This window comes from Dermacentor albipictus, chromosome 8 (genome assembly GCF_038994185.2).
Source record: "Dermacentor albipictus isolate Rhodes 1998 colony chromosome 8, USDA_Dalb.pri_finalv2, whole genome shotgun sequence".
Classification (NCBI taxonomy): Eukaryota; Metazoa; Arthropoda; class Arachnida; order Ixodida; family Ixodidae; genus Dermacentor; species Dermacentor albipictus.
The window spans coordinates 127,445,319-127,468,037 of record NC_091828.1 but is presented as its reverse complement, the minus strand read 5'-3'; the positions used below and the strand labels follow the sequence as shown (position 1 = coordinate 127,468,037).

General features: G+C 49.5%; 1 protein-coding gene across 2 annotated transcripts in view; it reads right to left on the bottom strand.

Annotated features, from left to right (window-relative positions):
* Positions 1-22,719, bottom strand: part of Rab40 (RAS oncogene family member Rab40) — a 49,843-nt gene that overhangs the window by 15,397 nt on the left and 11,727 nt on the right. For both annotated transcript variants that reach the window (XR_010570670.2, XM_065456304.2), the window contains exon 2: positions 29-291. Coding sequence is in view for 1 of the 2 variants with exons in the window: in XM_065456304.2 (XP_065312376.1) it covers positions 29-207 (179 nt within the window). In the remaining variant the exon portion in view is untranslated. The remainder of the gene's footprint in view (positions 1-28; positions 292-22,719) is intronic.

The following is a 22,719-nucleotide window of genomic DNA, read 5'->3' as shown; positions in this document are numbered from 1 at the left end:
ATCGGGTCACGTGGGGAGGAAGGCTCACCTGAAGGGTGACTCGAGGGCGCCGTCCTCGAGTCCGCCGAGGATCTCGCCCTTGCCGACGTCGCTGTCGCCGACCAGCAGGAACTTGAGCAGGTAGTCGTACGCCTTGGCCGCCGAGCCCTGGCCGACGACGCCGGGCCCGTTGGCGGCCGCCGGCAAGCCGTTCAGCGCAGCCTCCATGGCTCACCACGCTGTTGCTCGCGCTGCCCCCAAGCGGCCACGCCACCGAAGAGGCGGCACACCACCACGCGGGCTACGGTCGCGCTGCGTGCGAGAACGGCGCAAAGGCGATGCTGAGCACGAGCACACTGAAGACCTTGCAGAAGAGCCGACAGCGTGAGGACGAATTGGGTCCCGAATCACTGCGGCTGAACAGAGCGGCAGACGACCGAGACAGCGCGCACAGGTCAAGCCTGTGGTTTTTCGCACGCCATTCTTCTGTCGTGGTTTAACGGCAACGAAGAGTATTTTGAAACAACGTGGGGAAGGGCAAGGACGGGGGTAGTGAGAAGAGTCAACATAGCAACACGTGGACATTTGAACTCCGCCGTCATTAAGAAGCGCAGGTGCGAGAAAATTGTCGGCGGGTGAAGCGAGGAGGCGCCGGAGATGTCGAGACTAAACTCTACAGCGATCTGGACGCAGACAATAGGCTCGAGCACTAAACGAAAGCAAAGAAAGACGGATGAAGGAGCGTGTAACGCCGTCGTAGAACTAGCGCCACGGCCACGTCAGAGCGTGCCGCTCGGAAAGCAATTGCATAACGTTGTTGCAAGTGCCATTACGCATGACACCCGACAACTCTTCGGATAATAGGTGGGAGGGTTATTAAGCCACCCGTAAAGGGCCGCAGGCGCAGTAGCCACAAGGGGCCAGTAGCCGCTCATTGCGGAAACAATGGAACGGGTCTCTTCGCATTCAAGCGGCCCCGTGTGGCGATGTGGAAGAGAGGGTGCGACGCCGTGACTTTTACCTGGAGGCGAAACAGCGAAAAGGGAAAAATAAAAGGATAAAAAATAAGGTCACTGTGTTCGGGTGACCGCTGCCGCCAAAAAGATATGGCACATGGACAAAATTATGGCGGGGAAGAATTTGGTAAACTTCCGTTCCTTCTTTAACCAAGGTGCCTCGAAAGTACCGGATGGCACGGCCGGTGGAACCACATATTTGTTTGTTTATTTATTCATTTTCAAAATACTGCAGGCCAGGAATTGGCCAAAGTAGGAGTTATTACATTACATAAGAAGATTACAAGTACGTTGAACAAAGAAATCTAATAGCAACATGTCACATCATGTGACACCGGTTAATAAGATTATCATAAGAAGCCAACAAACACTGACACCACGGACAACGTTGTCCTTGGTGTCAGTTTTTGTTGGCTTCTTACGACATGATTAATAAAAATCGGGCCCCTCCGTTGACCCCCTTTCTTCCACGTTAATAAGAGTGGCATTCCAGTACAGCTACAAAGTCATTAACTTCAAAACATAGTAGGGTAAATAATTCCATTTTACGATAGATAAAAAGAAAACGTTCTTTACGAATGTTCATTTTTGAGACGATTGGAGTTGAGCGACTGTGACGAGTTTGTCAATTCCTAAGAAGCATGACGTATTCGTTTTTGCTTTAAATTTCCCTAATAAAATATTACGAAAGTCGTGGATAAATCGGCCGTATCGTGTGCAATATCGATCCATTTACTTATTGGTTCATCTGCATTGACGCACCAAAGCCGCACACGGACTGTGAAAGACGCTACAGTTCAAGGTGCCGAATGAATTTTTACACCTCTAAACGAGAGAATCTCCAGAAACGAACGTTCTAGAATGACCCGTTCTAACGTTCAAGCCCCCCTGCGAGGCGTGTACTTGCTGCACATAGGCAGAGTTCGATTCCCGGCAGCCTTTCGATGGGGACGGAATGCAAAACGTCAGTGCAACGAACTTTGGCTGGAGTGGTCAACATTAATCTATAACCCTCTGACTATGGCATCGCTTCATAGCGCATGTGTTCGCACTGCAGCGTTAATTAAACACTTTGCATATCATTAAACTGCCCTTCGCGTTATACCTGACCCATACTAGGAGCGAAGTCCTCGGACTGGCCACACTGAATCTGTGACGCCCTCCCATCCCCCTCCCCAGGTGTAGGGTAGCAAACTGGACGAAGTCTGGTTGTAACGTCCCTGCCTTTCCTTCCTCCCTTTTCTCTCTCCCCACAAGGAGCGTGCAAACAAAGCAGGTGTGCCAGCAGGGAGCGCTACACGTACGGCACTCGAAAAAACAAAACTGCAGATGCCACTGACGACGCCTATCGACATAAGCAAATAGGCGAACGCTTCAAGAAAGCCGTTCGCTTTGCTGAAGGAATGATGCGATTGGTATCGCATGTTTGCAACAGTGAGAATACTTGGGATACGTTCGTTGTTTCATTGCGAAATTCCGTAGAGAACAGAGTCGTTAACCAGCACACCCGGGGGTCGCTTTACTTACAACCAGATTCGTTCACCAACCACAAAAACGGGCAAAAGATACAAATAAAGCTATTCGGTTTAAGACCGAGCGCACAGTACACGTACGGCGTCCTCATACATCCAATCAATGAAGTGCAGGCACATCCAAAAGACGTTGGACCGTCAATCGCGCGCTGAGAACAAGACGAAACCGGAAACCGACGGTCGGGGGCAAGACGCTCGTAAAACGTGCGACCGCTGGCTGTCTACAACAAGGCCCGAGTGGTTGCAGCTCAACTGATACAGGGCATGACCACAAGCGGGTAAGAAGAGTAGCGCGAAAAAAAAAAAATAAACACTGCTGGTCCAGTCGGCGGCACTCGCCCGAGCAGCATCTTGAACCGCGCCGCGCCACGACGGAAGACGAGGCGCATACGAGCGCACTTCAAAGCGCAGCAGCTGCTGCGACGTTCCTTTATGACGTAAATTGCGGGCCCTTTGAGGCGTCGTTGACAGTGCCGCGTGAATAACCAGGAACGCCGTCGTTTCGTTTCCGGTTAGTTAACTCCTCCATTAGTTACTCTTCCACACGCGACAGCTGAAGCATACTAGCGTATACGCGAGGATTTGTATGATAACAGGCGGGATGCATTTAAAGCACCTGCATACAAGGCCCATCACACAACACCGGCTGCAAACTGCGCAAGTTGATTTGTGGTTGACGGCCCGAGCGGTATACTTCACGGGCTTAACGAAAAATTAAGTTGTGGGATCTTACGTGTCAAAACCGCGATCTAAGCAGGCTGAACGCCGTAGTGGGGGGACTCCTGAATAATTTTGACCACGTGGTCTCCTTTCAGGTGCACCCAATGCACGGTGTACGAGCGTTGTTGCATTTCGCCCCCCATCGACATGCGGCCGCAGCGGCGGAGATTTGAACCCGCGCCCTCGGGTTATAGCAGCGCAACGCCAAATTCGCTATACTCCACCACGGTGGGCACTTCGCGGGCTCTAGCCTTGGTTATTTGCCTAATTACGTGTGAAACTCCAACGGAAAGGCCGCCAATAAATGGTAGGGTGGGTACATCTCGAAGATCGCCGGTGCGCCATGTATCCCCATCTCTCTCTCTCTAACACACACACACAAAGAAAAAGCAAATACGGTGTAGGCTCTTGAACTTGTGTTTTCTGGAACGCGCAGTGCACTTTATTTTGGAACTTCTTTGAGTGGTTAGGTTTCGCTTCTGCCATAGGAAAATTTATTATTATTATTATTATTATTATTATTATTATTATTATTATTATTATTATTCCCAAATCAATAAGGCACGGCGACCTGTTCGAGCGGTTCTCAGATAATTCAGCCTACAGGCTACTGCGTTCTTCAGATAACTCTGCGAAAGCCAAAGTGAGCGTGCTCCATACCGTGTGCAGTCGATCGCCTGAACACGCGCTTTGTGGACTGTCTTGAGGCGGACGCTGAAGGCAGGTTATGCACCTTCGCTAGCGTGTTTCGGAACAGGTGCGCGCGCGCGTTCGCCACGGTTCGACGCGGACATTACACGGCGTCAGCCAGGGAGCTCTCGCTGGAACGGTCTCGCGTCACCCCGCTGACAGTTTCAAAAGCCAAAGCACTACGGAAGCTTTGCTTTAGTCGTCATAAATTGCTGTCCACCGGTGCAGTCTTTATTGTGATTCGTGACGAAAGTTGTGCGCACGCCATCTCAATGGAAACAAAATAAAAATGTAGGTCTACCCCCCCCCCCCCCCCCCTCGAACACCGGATAGAGAGAGAAAAAAAAATCAGAGCACACGATAAAGCAGCGGCCAAGCAGGCTACTCATTCCGCAACAACTACGCTGTCGCAGCACGCGGTCCACTGAATCGACCTGAATTTTGCGGTTTCACGTGCCAAAACCACGATTTGATTACGACGCACGCCGTAGTGGGGGTGGTCTCAGGATTAATTTTGACCTGACCTTTAATGTGCCCCCAATGCGAGGGACACGGGTATTATAGCATTTCGCTCCCATGTAAATGCGACCGCCATGGCCGGGATTTTATACCGCGACCTCGTGCTTGGCGGCGCAGCACCATAGCCGCTAAGCCACTGAGGCGGCTGCGCCTGATCCACTACTCAATCTTCTTAGGACAGATATAATGGTTCGTGAGATCACAGCAAAGAAAAAAAAAAGCAGGGAGAACTGAACGTCGAACCAATAAAATTGAATCAATTTGTTCAAGTTCAAGCTTGCGTTCCATCCTCCACGATCGTTACTTGTTCTCCCAACAACACGATTCAACGCAAAGTCATGGTGACCACACGCCGGCGTCAGAAAAGAGGGGCAAAGCCAAGCAGGGGCCGATCGAGACAAACCACCAACCTGCGCTTCAATCGAACGTGCTGTCGATAAAAAAAGGCGGCGAGCTTTCGGAAATCGCGGAAACAAAGCGGATGAATCCCGCGGCTACGGCGGTGGCGAGGAGGAGAGGGACAAAGGCCGGGGAATTAAGGCAACGCAAATAGTGGCAAACGTACAGACACACGAGCGCAGCACCGCGTCCACCATGAGAGCGATTTCAGCTGCTACGGCGGACAGCTGCGGGGCGTCGATGGAAATCGGGCTGTGCGATATCAAACGCGGCACGCCGGGTTATTGGCCTCGTTCCCTCCTTTTTTTTTATTTTTCGGACAAAAAACCTGTCGAGTTCAAATAGCGATGAGAGAGGAGGGCTCGGAAAAGAGAGGTCGAGGGGAATGAAGGGGCCGAGGTCGCGGAAGGACGTTCGTTTAATTCCTTCTCCCCCTCCATCGTGCCCACTACTGTGTACCTCGCTCGGGTAGCGTATGCGCGTGGTGGGTCCCCGCTCGATTGTCGCAGGCCGCGTCGTCGCGTGCGAAATCCCGAGTTCCGCCGTCGATGGCATCGACCGCCTTTCTTGTTGTTGCACCTGTTTTTATTGCTTTTTTTTTAAACCACCGCCGCCGCCGTTTTGTTCTAGGACAAAAGGAGAACAGTAAGCAGCGGCGCCGAAAACACTGGGGGAGCCAGTCAGACCAGAGCGTTTTCATATCGCCCTTCGGAATGAGGTCTGGGACGAGCGCGCGGCCTGTAGCGTAGGAGCGGGGCATGGTGCGCGTATCGTACGGAAGGAAAATTTTAAAAAGATCGGGGGCGGGAAGGCACGGGGGAGATTTCAGCGTCGGGCGGCAGTTAGTGAATGACGCCGCGCACGAGATTGTCGATGCACACGGGCGGCCATGCATGCACACGGGTGACCAAGGTGGACCAGTAAGAACAGTAAATTCGTTCACGATTGGTAACGTATTCTGACAATATTTATTTATTATTCACTCGTTCGGTGGAAAAGGATCGTTCTGGAATTTCTTTTAGCCGAGCATTTGTCTCCTTGGGAATGCAACTGAAGTCCATTCAGGCACGTACCCGGGGGGGGGGGGGGGAAACACCCCCTAGTCTAGAGGGTGTTGCCCGGGCCCCCCCCCCCCCCCCGAAATCAAGTGGCATACCCCCCCCCCCCCCCTTCCCACCCACGCCACCACTCCTCACACATTCCTAAAGCGCCGCCAGATCAATGTTGAGACTTCGCAGCTGTTCATCGGTCAGCATTATGCTGCCTTTTTCACTCCTTTTAGATGGCGGTAGTTATCGGCATCTTTTGTAATGTGAAGGACAGTTTTCTCGTAGATTCCGCACCCGCGCGATTAACTCGAGATGCGTTCAGTTGTCACCATCTATTCAACCGTCACGCCCATAGCTGTTGCTTTTGTTAGTTCAATCTTCTTTGTTTAGGCTGATCCTGGGACCAGGAGAGGGATGCGGCTGTTACTCAGCTGGTCTGTACTCTCATGGAACGAGTTGCGGCCGGAGAAAACGCCAATTGCGTTTAACTTATCCCTTTGCTTCATTGTATCCTTGAGTTACGGCTCGCCGCGACGCTGGCAGATGCCCGGAACCATATACACGTGATATGGGTTAGATAAGGTGGGAAATAAAATAATGTGAAAGAGCGTCCATCATGGAACCCTGCAATAGCCCTTAAACCCATAAGCAAGATGACTGTCGCCTGTTACCTCGTCTGTTTTTCCCTAACTGTATAGCACTTTTCGTGCAAAATTCGCAACTGGAAACAAAAATCGCAAGGAGTTGAGAAATTAAGCGATCTACTAAGGGAGAGAGCCAAGGCAACAACCAAACTGCAAGCAAAAGCGAATAATAAAAAAGTTAACCGTTGTTTATGAGAATATTTATGGATCAACATCTTTTTATTTAAAAAGGAAGTAGAGAAAACGCCGCCGGAAGTGGAGAACAATTACTTGTTTTGAAAGACACTTCTACAGTTATCGGTCGAGCCGCCTCACGTATCTCTGCTGTGCTTATGTGGGTGTTTTTCTAACCTTTCGCAGTGACCGCTGTACGTCTAGAATCGCAGAGTCCTGCGCTCTACGCGGTTGTATGGGACTGGCGGCCACACAGCGATACGCAATTCGCGGAACTATCAAAACTGATCAACAAGGCGGAAATAACTGATATTCGAAACTATAACATGAGAAAGACTGAAGAAGCCGCAAAAAATGAACGCAGCCTGAAATCAGTAAAAAGAAACCTGGCATAGGACAAACCACGATGTATGCACTAAAATATAAGAAGGATAATATCATCAGCAATCTCGAAAATATAGTAAAAACAGCGGAAAAATTCTAAGCTGACCTGTATACAGTACCCAGAGGAGTCACGATAGTTCACTTAGAAACAGTAATGAGCAGGATACAGAAACTCTCCTATAACTAGCGATGAGGTCGGAAGGGCCCTGCAAGACATGAAACGATGAAGAGCGAGATGATAAGGTGGAATAACAGTCGATTTAATCAAAGATGGAGGAGACATAATGCTTGGAAAACTGGCGGCTCTTTATACGAAATGTCTTTCGACTGCAAGGGTCCCAGAAAACTGGAAGAATGCAGAGATTATACTAATCCACAAAAAAAGGAGACGTTAAAGAATTGAACAATTATGGGACAATTAGCTTGCTCCCGGTATTATATAAAATATTTGCCAAAATAATCTTCAATAGAATAAGGTTAGCACTGGATTTTGTCAACCAAGGGAACAGGCTGGCTTCAGGAAGAGATGCTTTACAATGGATCACATCCATGTCATCAATCAAGTTATCGCGAGATCTGCAGAGTACAATAAGCCTCTCTATGTGGCTTGTATAGATTACGAAAAGGTATTTGATTCAGTAGAGATACCAGCAATCGTAGAGGCACTACGTAATCAAGGAGTACAGAACGCTTACGTAAAAAGCTTGGAAAATATTGCCACATGCGTGAGGCATTCGTTTGTTTCAACGAGGCGCGTAGGCGCCATCACTCCAGAAAAGAGGAGGGATAACAAACTGGGCTCGCGCTGTGAATCTAACCCGTCAGCGCTGCAACCGTTGTTGTAAATATAATCTGTAAATAGTTTCTCTTCTTACTGACTCGTCTTTCGCGTTAGAATATCTACAGAGGTTCTACAGCTACCTTAATTCTACACAAGAAAATCAGGGAGATACCTATAGCGAAAGGGGTCAGACAGGGAGACACAATTCCACCAAAGCTATTTTCTGCGTGCTTAAAAGAATTCAAGCTATTAAATTGGGAAGGCTTAGGAGTAAAGATCGACGGCAAATATCTCAGCAACCTTCGGTTTGCCGATGACATTGTTCTATTCAACAACAATGCAGACGAGTTACAATAAATGATTGGAGACCTTAACAGAGAGAGTGTAAGAGTGGGGTTGAATATTATTATGCAGAAGATGAAGATAATGATAAATAGCCGGGCAAAGGAACAAGAGACCAGGATGGCCAGTCGGCCACTAAAGACTGTGAAGGAGTACATTTACCTTGGTCAATTAATCAGAGGGAACCCTGATCATGAGAAGGAAATTCACAGAAGAATAAAAATAGGTTGGATCGCATACGGCAGACATTGCTAGCTCCTGACTCGAAGTTTACCATTATTATTGAAAAGTAAGGTGTGCAATCAGTGCATTTTGCCAGTGCAATATGTCCAGTGCCAATGCATTTGCCAGTGCCTTTCCCAGTGCATTTCGCCAGTGCATATGGGGCAGAGACTTGAGAGAAAGTTAAGGACCACGCAAAGAGCGATCGAACGAAGATTGCTAGGCATAACGTTAAGAGAGAAAGAGAGTGGTTTGGATCAGAGAGCGAACGGGTATAGACGATATTCTAATTGACATCAAGAGGAAAAAATGTAGCTGGGCAGGTCATGTAATGCGCCGGTTAGATAACCGTTGGACCATTAGAGTTACAGAATGTGTACCAAGAGAAGGGAAACGCAATCGAGGACGACAAAACACTAGGTGGAGCGATGAAATTAGGAAATTCGCGGGCGCTAGTTGGAATCGGTTGGCGCCGGACAGGGGTAATTGGAGATCGAAGGGAGAGGCCTTCGTCCTGCAGTGGACATAAAACAGGCTGATGATGATGATGATGCCCCCCCCCCCCAAAAAAAAAAAAATCCTGGGTACGTGCCTGAGTCCATTACCAATGAACAGTTAACCGAACCCTTCAGTTCTGAAAGGTTCGCTCAGCAGCCATCTAGCTGAACACTGCAAGAAATGCAACTGTACAGCTACGCTTTCGGAAGGCGCAGCCTTAGGCAGATATGCTGAACAACGCTAACGGGGACATTTTCGAAGCCTTCGTCATACCTTTACGAGCGGCGAAATCAGCGTGCCTTCGCTATCGCTACAGCGCGATAAGATCATGCATTTATCTAGCACGTGATTTCGCTCTGTCAAAGTTTATCGTACATCCTGTTTGCTTGCGTTCTTTCTACTCATTTTGCGTTTAGTATATGCTGACGTCGGCACAAAACAAAAATTAATTGTAAGCACCGTGTTCCTCTCTTCTCGACATCGCCCTTTATTTATTTTGCGCTGTTAGCTTCAAGTTAAGAATGACGGTTAGTACGTCAATTTGCCTGAACTTTGATCGATCATCCTTTCGGGTTCAAACGGCCGTGTTCCGTTGCAACCTGGTCACTTTCCACAAAGTGTTGTGCTATAAACGTAACACTTCACAGTGATTACCCATGTGCGGTGAGCCTTTGTGCCTCCTGCGTTTACAAAAAAAAAAGAAAAAAAAGATTTATTCGAAATTCAGGTCAGTGAAGTCAGATAAACCGAAGTAAATATTACCACAAGAATGTCTGAAGCTACAAAGCGCCAATCCAAGTACCAGCCATATTTTATCCCGGTAGTTGAACGTACGCAGCGACACAATTCCTCTAGTGACTTCAATAGGAAACTATGCCGTGCTGACTGAACCGCAACACTCGCAGCTCTCCTATAGACACTATTTAAGTCTTAGAACGACAGAAAGCTGAGCTAGTTGGTAATGATCCATAATGCAAAAAAGGGGTAAGGCGTGCAGACACGGACACAAGAGAAGAGATTGGACAACACGAACGCCGGCGTTCGTGTCTGCACACCTTACCCCTTTTTTGCACTATTAAAGTCATTGTATGTGCCCCCAAAGGTAGCATATGTGTAGTAACTCTAAAGACACTAAAGAGCAAGCGTTCCCGCTAGTAGTCTGCAGGAAAACTCAACGCTGCTGCAAGCGTGACTGCGCGAGGCGTGAGAGTGAGTGTGCCCGAGTCGCGAGGGACGACACAATGTAACAACAGCGGCGACAGCGTCGTCGTCAACAGCAGCACTTCGTGGCTCGGAGCGAAAACAATCTGACAGCACGCGAGGGAAAAAAAAAAAAAAAGACTGTCCCCGGCAACGCGACGGACCGCCCCTCAAGAGACTGCGCGATGTGTACGTGCGTTGTTTGTAGAGCACCGTGCGCCAGAACCCGTATGCGGGGCACGTGACAGCCCTCTTGTCGAGTGCGAAGACGCTACAGCAAAAACATTCTGAACGCGCCGCACGGGTGACGAACACAGTAAAGAGAGCGAACTCGAATCATGAGCTTAAAGGTACACTCAGGACATGATTGAAAGCAACGCAAAAAAAGTGAGGGAAGGAGGGCGCGAGGACAGGAGGGAGGAGGAGGAAACAGAGAGAGAAGGCAGGGATGTTAACCAGAAATGCGCCTGGTTGGCTACCCTACTCTGGGGGAGGGGAAAGAGGGAATAGAGGGATAAGAGAGAGAGGGAGGGGGAGGAAAACCGCGGTGAGCTCGGGCACGCACGCGGAGGGCCTGAGAGAGTCAAAGACGTTCACTGTTGTCTTTCTCGATGGTGATTGGCGCGAGGTTAGCGCTCCCATCATGTCAATACACCGTCACGTAAGACGCCATCGCCAAATATAGCCCAGCAAAGCATGGTGCTGGATACTCAAAGAGAAACAAAGGATCAACGTAGCCTGATCATGTATTGTTTCAAACCTACATCTTCGTGAACTTCAAGGAAAGAGGTTGATTACTAAAATAGAAAAATGGTTTCCACCTTTTCTGAATTTCGCGCCTAAACAGCTGCGCTGGCATGTCAATATGACGTCACAGATTTCATAGTACCACCCCCTATTTGAGAGTCATTGTGGATCAGTAAAAGATCTCGAAATTTTCTAGGTTATGGGTTCTACTCTTTTAGAGCACTAAGTAGTTGTTCACCTTTATCGATAAAGGAATAAACTAGGCCCGAGCAGACGTCAAAATCCGTGACGTCACGGCATGCTGGAAGGGGAAATTCAGGAAATTTAAAGCGGCCTCTTCATCCGTGTGCCCCATACCACGGTAACATTTAGATTTTTTTTTAAGTATTCCAGAAACCTAATTTCCTAACTCAACTCATTTCCTTTATTGTCCCATTAATGACATGCCAATACACACTTTACGTAACTCGCTAAACAGTTTTACGTGTTCACAGGTGGAAGGACCCCCTACCACTTTGGTTCTTTAACCGCGTCGTGACGGCGTTACAGGTGCCTTAATACACCGCCTTCTCTAAACTCACGGCGATTAACCCTAAGCACCAGCGCGGCAGACAACTGTTCTAGTGAGTAGTTCAAGCATGTCGTCGCCTGGACATGTACCAAAGTACACGTTGTCCCCATGAAACCTCTCCGATTGCAACAATAATAATTTTTAAAAATTATACATGCGGTTTGCAGCATCATGTATCGCAATTCGAAAAGATTTTGTTGATTTTTCTAACCTCTTTTGTTTGAAGTGCTGAATAAACACCAAAAATGACAACACCTAAAGAGAGAGCCCGTTCTGTGGGATGGGGTGTGCGGAAACGAAGTCACTCATTGCTGTGAAACGAAATTTTCGACGTGAATTTCTACGGAGACCACCATACCTATTGAGTTGATTAAACTGATGCAACAAACTGCAGGTATCAACGTACCATAGACTTTTTTTTCTATTCATTTTGAAATCGGGGAGGTTTCATGTGGACAGCCTGCACTATTCGACCGCGCGCTGCCCGCCGCAGAGCGTTATAAGACTTTGTATCCGGATAGAAGCAGCAAAATAGTATGAACACGACCTAAGTTGCTAACCAGAGCAGAAAACACACAAACCTGCCTCGATCCCAAGAAGGTAGAGAAACCTTCGGCCTTCGTTTAAGCCTGCATGGGTTTCCTTTGTAGCTTCTGCTATTGTCGGGCGGATGAGACGTTTTCCCCTTTCCCATCCTTAATGCCACCTTGATTAAATTCAAGTGACACTCGCCAACGGTCGGATCGGACCTTGACATTCCCAAGCCAATTTCCTGGCAGCCACTATTGTGCCATGCCTTGACTTTGATAGGCTGCAGCAGTTCGTAAGCACCTTTACGTGGGATCCCCTTCAATCATTTACCCTTCCCGTCCCTGTCCCACTACTGCGCCTACATGCACTTAAGTTCGTAGGGTCAACTTAAGTTTTAACTACAGTTCATACTTCTAACTGGACTTTAAGGAATCCCCGCTGTGCCCACTTCTGGAATGTTTCAAAGGCTCGTCGAATGCCTCGAATTAGGTCCTGGCGCTATATGCGCTGCGGCGCCAGCAAACGTCTCGGGAGTTAAAACCGGGCACCTATCGAGGCATGCCACGCGAATAGTAAAAGCCGCACGATGCGTTAGCTCAAAAGACTGCCTCAACAACATCGTTATGTATGTGGAGCCCGTCTCCATCCAGTCACGTTATCACGCAGGCGGTGAAACGGCAGTTCCGGGAAAAAAAGAAATGAAAAACGCGCCTCTTCATTCTGCCGTGTTCAGCATCTCAAAATATGCCGCGAGAGCGCATATCCCGCTGACGACACGTATTTTATCCAGCGGTCACGAGATTGCATTCCAGACGGCCATTCCACGTACTACGCGGCCGCCTCAGCACGATCAGTTAGGAACCGACTCGTGTCATAAGTACTAGCGCATGCAGATCTCCCTTCGCTTCGGAAAAGGTTGGCGTCACGCAAACGAATTCAGCAAACGCATGCCTAAAAAGCGAAAGGACCGGCGTTTCACATATACCGTTTCTCAGAATCGGCACAGATATATATGGACGAAAGCCGCATTCCTCGCAGACGCTCAGCCTGAATCTCGGAGAAGTTCCGCTTTTCGCGTATGCCGTCTACATTTGCAATTCTTTTTCTCGTGCGACAAGGTGTATGAAAAGACGACGGCAGCATTTCGCAAGTCGTTCAATGTAAAGGTTGGAAACGAGGTAGACGGTGCACATCGTTCCAGACGGAAGCAGACGATCACTCTGATGCCGCTAAGAGACAAGCAGAAGTGAAACATCAATGGCGTGTTTATATCGACATGTAAAAATTACCTTATCGCACTTCCTTCGCGCCTGAATACTTAGCATTGACCCTCGGCGTTCAGATTGAACAATTCCGCGGTATTACACTGATCTGCGCTGCTACACTCAAAGTCGCATGCTAGATCCCGGCCGCATTCCGATGGGGGCGGAATGCAAAAACGTTCGTGTATTTTGATTGAGGTGCACGTAAGAGAGCCCCGGGAGGGAGGGGGGGGGGAGCGTCAAATTAATCAGGAAACCTCCGCTACGGCGTGACTCATAATCAGATTGTGGCTGGAACGAAAAACGCCGGAATTTATTTTCATTTCAAGCACACCAGGGGTGATATATCATGAACGTTGTCAAATTCCACGATACTGCCGAACGCGTCATTTTGTAAGTCTCTGATTGGCCCGCGGGGCTGCAACGGCTTTTGTGATCAATCGGCTCAAACGATCGCCATTGCAGAGTTTGACAACATTACGGAATTCGATAACGTTCGGGTCAGCGTACCAGGTCAGGCGCCGAACGGCAATTGACCAGAAGTAAAATGAATCTCAAAGAAGCATCGACACGTATACTCCGAAATTGTTGAAAGACAGGCTTCTCGCCGGACGTGAAGGTATGTGGCACGTGACAAGCGGGAAAACCGGTAAAAAGTCAATTTAATTTGATACTAAAGTTGGTCACGAAACGCTCGAGAAGGCGTCACCGACATTATCGTGAGGTCACGACCTACAAAAATTTGCTGGCGTCGTGTAGGAGTACTTGCTATATAGATATAACCACGTTGTTAATTAAAAAAAAAAAAGGAAAAGTGAACAAACTGGCTGCGCGCGTTTCCTCTGGGTACGCTGGCGTCTGCGATCATATAGGAACAGAGTGAGTCAGTGTATCATCACGTCATGATGTATCCACTTTTCATGTACCCAATTGTATCATCACGTCATGATGCATTCACTTTTCGCGTACCCAATCGATTGGTCCGCAGACACAAGTATTACACTAAATTATTTCGGCCCGCTCTGACATCAGAGTATTTTTTCCAGGGTTTAAAGGGTTTCGACTTCACTTAACGCAACAAAAGATAAGAAAATACGAAAATGCAATGTCGATATGCTCTTTCACCTCGCGTACCTTGACCAAAGCAGCAAATCGGACTGTATGGTTGGGCTGTCATACTGAAAATATATTATGTGGAGCTAAAGGGGCAAGTACAAAGGTAACATGTGACGACACAGCGCGCTAGCGCTGCGATATCGTCTCGTGGCGCCTTGTGATGCCAGTGCCATAGGTGGGCAGTATAAGCGAACATACACTCCGATCACCTTTATACTCGCTCACAAGCTAACAATCACAATGGACACTCACATGTACTCATGTTCACACGTTACTTTCAGACATTCGTCGGCAGTCATTCAGCTTAATGCTCGCGTCAACTCAAACCCTTCGCCCCTCCCTTACTCACGCCTGTGAAGTCATCGTGGGCATTCAGCGAGTGCTCTTATCAATGAGTGCGCCGGCCTTTCGATGAGTGCGGCCGTCCTCTGAGCGCTAATCAGACCGCCCAGCAGTCCATCTTATTGTTAGTTTATTCAAGTAAACGGATGACCCGTTGCATCTGCTATTGGCTCTTAATTCTCGACTCAAAGGCGAGGCCAGAGGCGCAATCGCGCGCCTCTAAAGTCGCGCAATCGCGCGACTTTAGCTCGGGTGCTCTTATCTAAATACATGTCAAAGGAAAATTCGTTTTTCTCGGCAACCACTGTACCAAATTTGACAAGGTTTGTTTTATTTAAAAGAAAAACTGAAAATCTAGTGACTGTTGGTATAAGATTTTTGATTTACGTCGTCAATATTTTATTAAAAATTGGCAAGAATCGGAAATTTTCAAAAAACGATACTATCAAGTTTACAACTCTGTAACTCAGCAGCGAAATCTTATAACACAATTCCATGAATTGTACCTGATAGTACATCTAAAGCAGACAAAATTGATATGTTACGCATGAATCTCAGAAAATTTAATATTATGGAAATACAGCTTTTGCAGAACCCTTGTAAACAACGTAACACATTCACGTAATATATAAAACGACGCATCGAATTTGTCCGCTTTCAATGATCTAATCGATTCGGTTTACAGAACCGCGATATCTGTTTTTTATGCAGAGCTATGAATCTGTAAACTTCGTGCTTCTTTTTTTTCAAACTTCCGAGTTTTTGAACATCTTTAACAAAATTAAGGACCTAAATCGAAATTCCGCTACGAACAGTCACTAGAATTTAACTTTCTCATATGCAAGAAATTTCATTAAAATCTCGCTCCCCGTGAACAATAGCGTGATGTCAAGGTTATCGCAGCGTATAAGCAGAAGAGGTATCTGCGCTAAGGACAGCTGCGTTACCAAGGAGGCGGACGCGTACAGTTCGTACACCCGAAGAACAACATGCGTACGAGGAGCGCAGGAGGGAACGACAACGGGAATGTAAACGGCGCCGGCGCGAAACGATCACCGACGAAGAAGGTTCCCCGCGACGCTGAACGAAAATGACAACCATTCCGCTCTGTGAAGATGGAATGGCAGCGAAAGCACTTTGCTTTTCTTTTGAGAGCTTTGACTGTCGTTAGCTTTCGCTGCCATTCCATCTCCACAGAGTGGAACAGTTGTCATTTTTTCTACACGGGGACACGATATAGTGGGGAAAGTAGCCCTTAACAGCTTCATTGTTAAAAAAAGACATACGGAGCATTACCGGAGAAAGAATACAATAAGACTAAACTCTCAGCTCCGGCTGTCCCAAAGGGCTGCCACGGACTCTCCGACTGGCTCAAAATGCCGCCATTACGTAATTTGACAATAGCAGCCCCAGCTCCGCGACGCTAATCTTGGCCACGTACAGGAAGGACTCCGCGTCGCCGATTCCGGCAGCGTGATAGAGCGCGGCGCCCAACCGCTTCGTGTCGCCCACTCAGCGGAACGCCGCGGTGCCGAAGCCACCTACGCACCGGCGGCGGCGGCGGCGGCGGCGGAATCGCACGTAGCCGCGCAAAGCGAGCAAAAAATGTGGGCCACTGCGCCTCCGTCATGCCTCGAAAAACACGCGCTGGCGCACGGACGTGGCCAGCGCGCGCACGCGCCCTCCGCAGAGAGAGAGAGAGAAAAAAAAAGAATAAGGATAAAAAAAGCAGCACTTTCTAGTAAAGCTTGCGCCTTCGTTGTTTTGTTTTTGCTCGTGTTTCGCTCCTTCTAGCGCGTCCGTCGCGTCGCATTTACACGCGTATCCGCTCTATTTCTCCGCCCGGTTGAGCGCTCCTTGGGCAATCCTACCCCCCCCCCCCTCCCCACCCTCAAACCTCCTTCGCTGCACAACGAGCGCCCCGACATAGCGGATAGCGGCCGACCAGAACGCCACGAGAACTGCAGAAACGCCGATATAGCAAATAAAAATAAACAGAAACGAAACAATACAGAATGGGATAGCGTGCCGTATACGAATGGCAGGCAATAAAAGACCGTCCAAAATACACAACAAACGTACGGGAAAGGAGGAAAGCGCACGGCGGAGGGGGAGATGGAGAGAAAAAGGTGCCCGAACAGCGTTTTACTCCACCAGAGCTACCGCCCGCGCACGTAAAGTACACTCCCCCACTTCTCCACTACTGCTCCGGCTAGGGGCCATACTCCGGCGGAGCGTGCTAAAGAACGCCGTTCCACACCGCTGCTCCACCCACCCCCCCTCCTCCTCTTTATTTTTCTCCCTTAAAACATTCGGGACATAAAAGCGCGGTCAGCCGATATTAGCGCCGAGAAAAACAAGAGAACCGAGCCAGCAACCTAGATGGACGAGACGGTTCGGATTCGCACGTTTCGTTGATTTCATTTATCTCAAAAAAAAAAAAAAGGCCGGCACGCACGATAGCCAGTCGCCACCAACGAATAAAACATCGCCCGTAAACCAGGCAGCAGAAATTATACCGCCGTCAATCTACCTCAGAGCGCCAACATCCATTTCATTTCTATCTCTTCTTAAAAGAAAAAAAAAAGAAAAGAAACGAGCGCAATTATTCGCTGTATGCTGAACTCCCCGTCGTCTCATTACACACGACAGACGTAATATAAAAAGAAGAAATATAACGAAAAAGAACATTAAAACGAAGTACGCGCAAAGCACGCCATTACTGCACCGCAGTTCGCGTTGCAGACATTAACGATTAATTCTAACGTGGCGGTTGGCGCGGTAAAACAGCATTTCATAACCTCAACTTCTTTTTCCCCCATTTAAATTGACACTAAAAAGTAAAAGGGTCAACTATATTAGCATGCACTGCGCCTTCGTAATCGTAAAGCGCTGACTGCTACGCAACGATGCACCCCACAAGTTCCCGCACCAGCTCGACGTGACGGCGCGGATTTCTGCAACGTTAACTCGGGCGCAGTTAATTTATTACCGGCAGATAAGAAATATATGCAGCCGAGACACCAGGCCCCGTATAGGTTCACTTTGCTTGCGCTTCAGTTTCAGGGAACAAACTGAACGTGGCGAGAAGAGAAAGGCCGTGCTGGACATTGCTTAATTATAAGTCTCGTCACATCGTACAGTCTGACCGTGTCAGCGCATAACCCAAACGGTTATAAAACAGGCATGCCGAAAATTCTAGTTATACAATCTAAAACACGACACAAAATGCGTGCTCTAATACAGTGCATAATTATGCTTACAATGAACCCAATGACAAGTTAAACTAATTATAAACCATATTATATACGAAAATTATGCGCAAAAAGAAATATTCAAAAAGGCGCAAGAACAATGAAGCAGATTATATGAAATATAGTGTCTGTATACACTTACTGAAATCGGAACTGCAATATTACACAAATACAAGCTGATATATATACACAGACACCACGTAGCACAGGTCACTTACAATATTTACTAAGTGGAGAAAAACTCTTCGAAAATTTGTGCAGACCCGTCAATGGGCTTCTTCGATTTTCCACTTCTGGCTACCCGCGGGCTGCCAGAGCCAGTCAGAGCGTCTTCGTTTTTCTCGGGTTGCTCCGCCCACCGCGCTACGCACTTCCGCCGGGCGTTCGTTTTGCTCGCGCTGGACGGTTCTGGCTACCCGCGGGCTGCCAGAACCTGCCAGGACGATTTTGGTCTGGCTGCTCTCTGGAAGTTCTCTGGCTAGCAGACGACTAAAAGAGGCGATGGGCGCTCGCCGACATCTTTACGGGGACTTCGCGGATTGCAACGCGGGCGCTTGAGGACTTAAACTTACCTCGCTCAGCCAGCTGTCTACGGTCATCTTCGGATTTCCTTACTTCTAGCGTTATCATTTTAGGTGCTAACGCTCCGTTCCGCATCGCGAAGCGGTGTGATACGAGCCGTGGTGAACCGTTTGAAGCTTTCGTGTGTGTGTGTGTGTCCTGATTGTTTCTTCGCGGCGGTGATCAGCACGCCGCGCTCTCATGCGTGCATGTTATCTGCATCGTGTTCCACGCAAGCTGTAGGCGCTCATTCACACATTGCGGTACATTTTGGGTTCGTCTTTCACTGGTGGCGTTCCTTTTCACATATCTCGCGTATGCATGCGGAGGTATCTCCTTTTTCTGCAGTTAGCGAAGGCTTTGCAGCTAGCCCGTGTTCGCTCCGTCTCTCCATCGTATGCTTGGGTGGCAGCTCAAAACCGACATGTGTTCGAACTGCAGGCCGTTGATCTAAGAATACACTGATTGCACTGGAAGCTCGAAGCGTGCAGACGTGCTTTGCATCGGCTCCGTGATTTCAAATTTCCCAAGCGCCCAAAATCTCCTGGTACCACCGGTATCAGCGGAATATTTGCCAACATCAAGGGGATTCAACGGAGCCGAACTTCGGTGAGCCGCAGTTTTAAGACCAACGAGAGCCCTATTCGTTCGGCCACGCCGACGGTAGGGTTAGCCCTAACGCCGAACGCTGGCGCGCGGGAGCTCGGAGACCCGCAAGCAGCCACCGTGTCTACGGTGAGCTGTGGCGACGACCCAGCCCGGAACGCTACGATCGCGGGGAACCCAGGCACCATTGCCCACCAACCCATCGACACCGAAACCATGGAAGTTGTACCCGAGAGTCACCCGAGACCCCTGCCTGACGAGGCCTTGCCCGGGCCGTCTCCCGTCCTCTCGGAGCAGCTCCACAATCAAGAATCCCAGTGGCAAACGGTCGTTTCCCTTCATCGGAAACGCCGCCTGCAAAAACAACAATCCACTGGTGAGCAAGATCCAGTCGGGCAAACCCCGCCATCGAAAACCACACCGTTAGGGCTAGCTCTAACTCAGGCGCCAGCTGCCGCCGCGAAAGCCACGTCGCAAGCTACCTGCGAAGAGCGCGGAGCCGGAACACCTATTTCTGAAGACGCGGCTGCAACGAGCAGGCCTCGCCGACGCGCGCCTCCACTCCCGCGCACTGACATGAAAGTCATTATCCGACCGACCCCGGGCCTCATCGTTCGAAAACTACAGACCCACCAAGTGGCCAAGGCGATCGTCCAAGCCACCGGAGGTGCCCCGACCTGCAAGGGGGACGACTTCATCGTCCGCCTGCGACACGGCTCGAACATCATCATCGTGAGCACACCTCACGAGGCCACGGCGGCCACCCTCATGCAAATTATAAGCCTCACCTTTCACGGACGATCACACCCTGTGAAGGTGTATCTTTCAACACCCGAGGGCCTGCTTAAAGGTGTCGTACACGGCATCGACGCAGGCACCGGCGAAGAAGAGCTTATGGCGAATCTTCGGGTCCGCACACATGGAGTCCGCATCGTGCGGGCCCGTATGCTCGGAAAATCCCAGACAGCCCTACTCCACTTCGAGGGACCACAGGTGCCTAGATTTGTGTACTACTATGGGGGGGAGATGCCCTGCCGAGACTACCAGCCGACAAGGCAGTTCTGCTCCATCTGTAGAATCACCGGACACCGACCAGACGTCTGCCCCAACCCAACGGTTCGTGCGTGCAACGTTTGCAACTACATTAACCCAGACGCCGGACACACTTGTGTTCCGAAGTGCGCCCTGTGCGGAGGGGCCCATCTCACCGCCGCAACAGAGTGCAACAACAAGCTCAAACGCATTCCACCCAGATGGAAGCCTGCCTCCACCACCACACCCAAAACCCAACGACAGCCCCGCCCGGTCACTCACTCGACCAAGGCGGCTGACCTTCGTCCGCGATGGTTCAGCTCCGAGCGGGAAGGCTCCGACTTCGACTACTCGGAGTCTCCGAGCATCTACGGATCTCGGTCCGGTTCCAACCCGAGGTCCAGGTCCAGGTCCCGCTCCTGTTCTCGCCCACGGTCTCACTTTCGGTCGCCCAGACGGCGATCTCGGTCGACGCCCAAGCAAGGACAGCAGGCAGCACCAGCCATCGGGGTACTCAAAGACAAGGGGCCCCAGCAACACCACCGAAAGACCAAGGAAGCCTCAGTCAAGAGGAATACCAGTAAAGAACACGAGGTAAGCTGGGCAGCAGTAGCCTCCCCCTCGTATAAAAAACCACAGACGCCACCATCGGTGAAATTGGAACAGGAACTCGCCACCATGCGCGCACAGATACAGACACTCACACAAGAAAACAGACAACTCAAACAACAAGTGACACAGCTCACACAAATACCACAAGAGGCGGCTCCACACAAGGACATCATTGACCTCCAAACCCATGTCGATGCCATCCGCACCCAGATGCAAGCCTTTATGGACGCTACACGCGCCCAGTTGGAACAAATAACACAGACTGCAATACAAAGGACAGATGCAGCAATAAAACATATGGAAGCCACTGTAGACAGAAAGCTTAAGAGCCAGCTTCACTCCGTAAAACTACGAAAGACACTACGACAGAACCTTTACAAGGTCACACCTGTAGCAGCACCAAACCAAATCGTAACATCACCGACCACAACGTCCAACAATGCCTAGACCATACAGGCAAGTCAAAGAAAACTTAGAAATTTGGCAATGGAACTGCCGTGGGTACCGCAGGAAGAAAGGGCTGCTGGCACAATTGATCGCTCATTCCTCAAAACCACCAGGGGTCATAGCCCTACAAGAGCCCGGTACCCGACCAACACTACATGGCTACGAAGAATATCACACAAGTCAAGACGACAAGTGGAAGGTAGCCACACTAGTAGACAGAAACATCACAACCATACAACACAAACCCATAGACGACGTGGACGTACTACACGTACTTCTCGAAATAATATACAAAGGCAACCAGAAACAGAGCGCCTTCGTACTCAACATTTATTGCCCCCCTAGCCAAAGGCGGGCAAACATAGGAAAACTCTTTGGGGACACCCTCCGCCTCGCTAAAGACAGTCCCCTGGTAATCATGGGCGACTTCAACGCTCAGAACACCCTGTGGGGGTACCAGAGGCAGGATTGGAAGGGTCTCCAGCTACAAACACTAATTGAACAGTGTCAGCTTACACTCATCACAGACCCGAACATACCGACGAGGGAAGGGAACAGCGTAACACGCGACACCACTCCCGACCTCGCCTTCATCACTCAAACCACTCGAGCCGAATGGCTCAACACACTCGAAAACCTAGGCAGCGACCACTTCATATTAAACATAACACTACAGACTGGACGCCTACGCAGGCAGCTAAACTCACTGACTGGCGAAAAATCAGGGAAGCCCAAGAACAGGACGCCGACACAATCACGAATCTGGAAGACTGGTGCGACAACCTCCGTCGACATAAACAACGCCACACAAAGGAAATCGCCAGAACGGAAGAGACCCCAGAGGTGGATCCCCACTTACTACACCTGTGGGATGCGAAACGGGGCCTTACCCGCCGCTGGAAAAAACAGAAACATAACAGGAAATTGAAGACGCGCATAGCACAAATAACAGCGGAAGCAGAGGAATATGCCATGCAACTCGCTTCCGCGAACTGGTATAGATTCTGTGACTCCTTCGGTGGCACGCTGGACACGGCGAAGACGTGGCACATCCTCAAAGCAGTCCTGGACCCCACCAAAACCAAAGGAGAAGGACACAGGGCTCTGGAACGGTTACTACACACCTACCCAGGCAGCCAACAAGACATCATCGATGCCATCAAGACCAAGTGCTATGGAGATCCCACTCCCACACAACCATGTAGAACACCCTACACAGGACAACCCAACCCGCTAATGGACGAACCTATCACCGAAAATGAAATGAGAGCGGTTATCGCAGCCACCACCCGTAACACAGCGGCGGGTACGGACCAGATCACAAATTCGATGATCAGAAACCTGAGCGACAAGTCTCTCTCCGCGCTCACAGCCTATCTCAACAAACACTGGGAACAAGGTACGGTACCGGCGATGTGGAAACACGCACGAATAATTATGATCCCCAAACCGGGCAAGAAATTGGCAATTGAAAACCTCAGGCCCATAT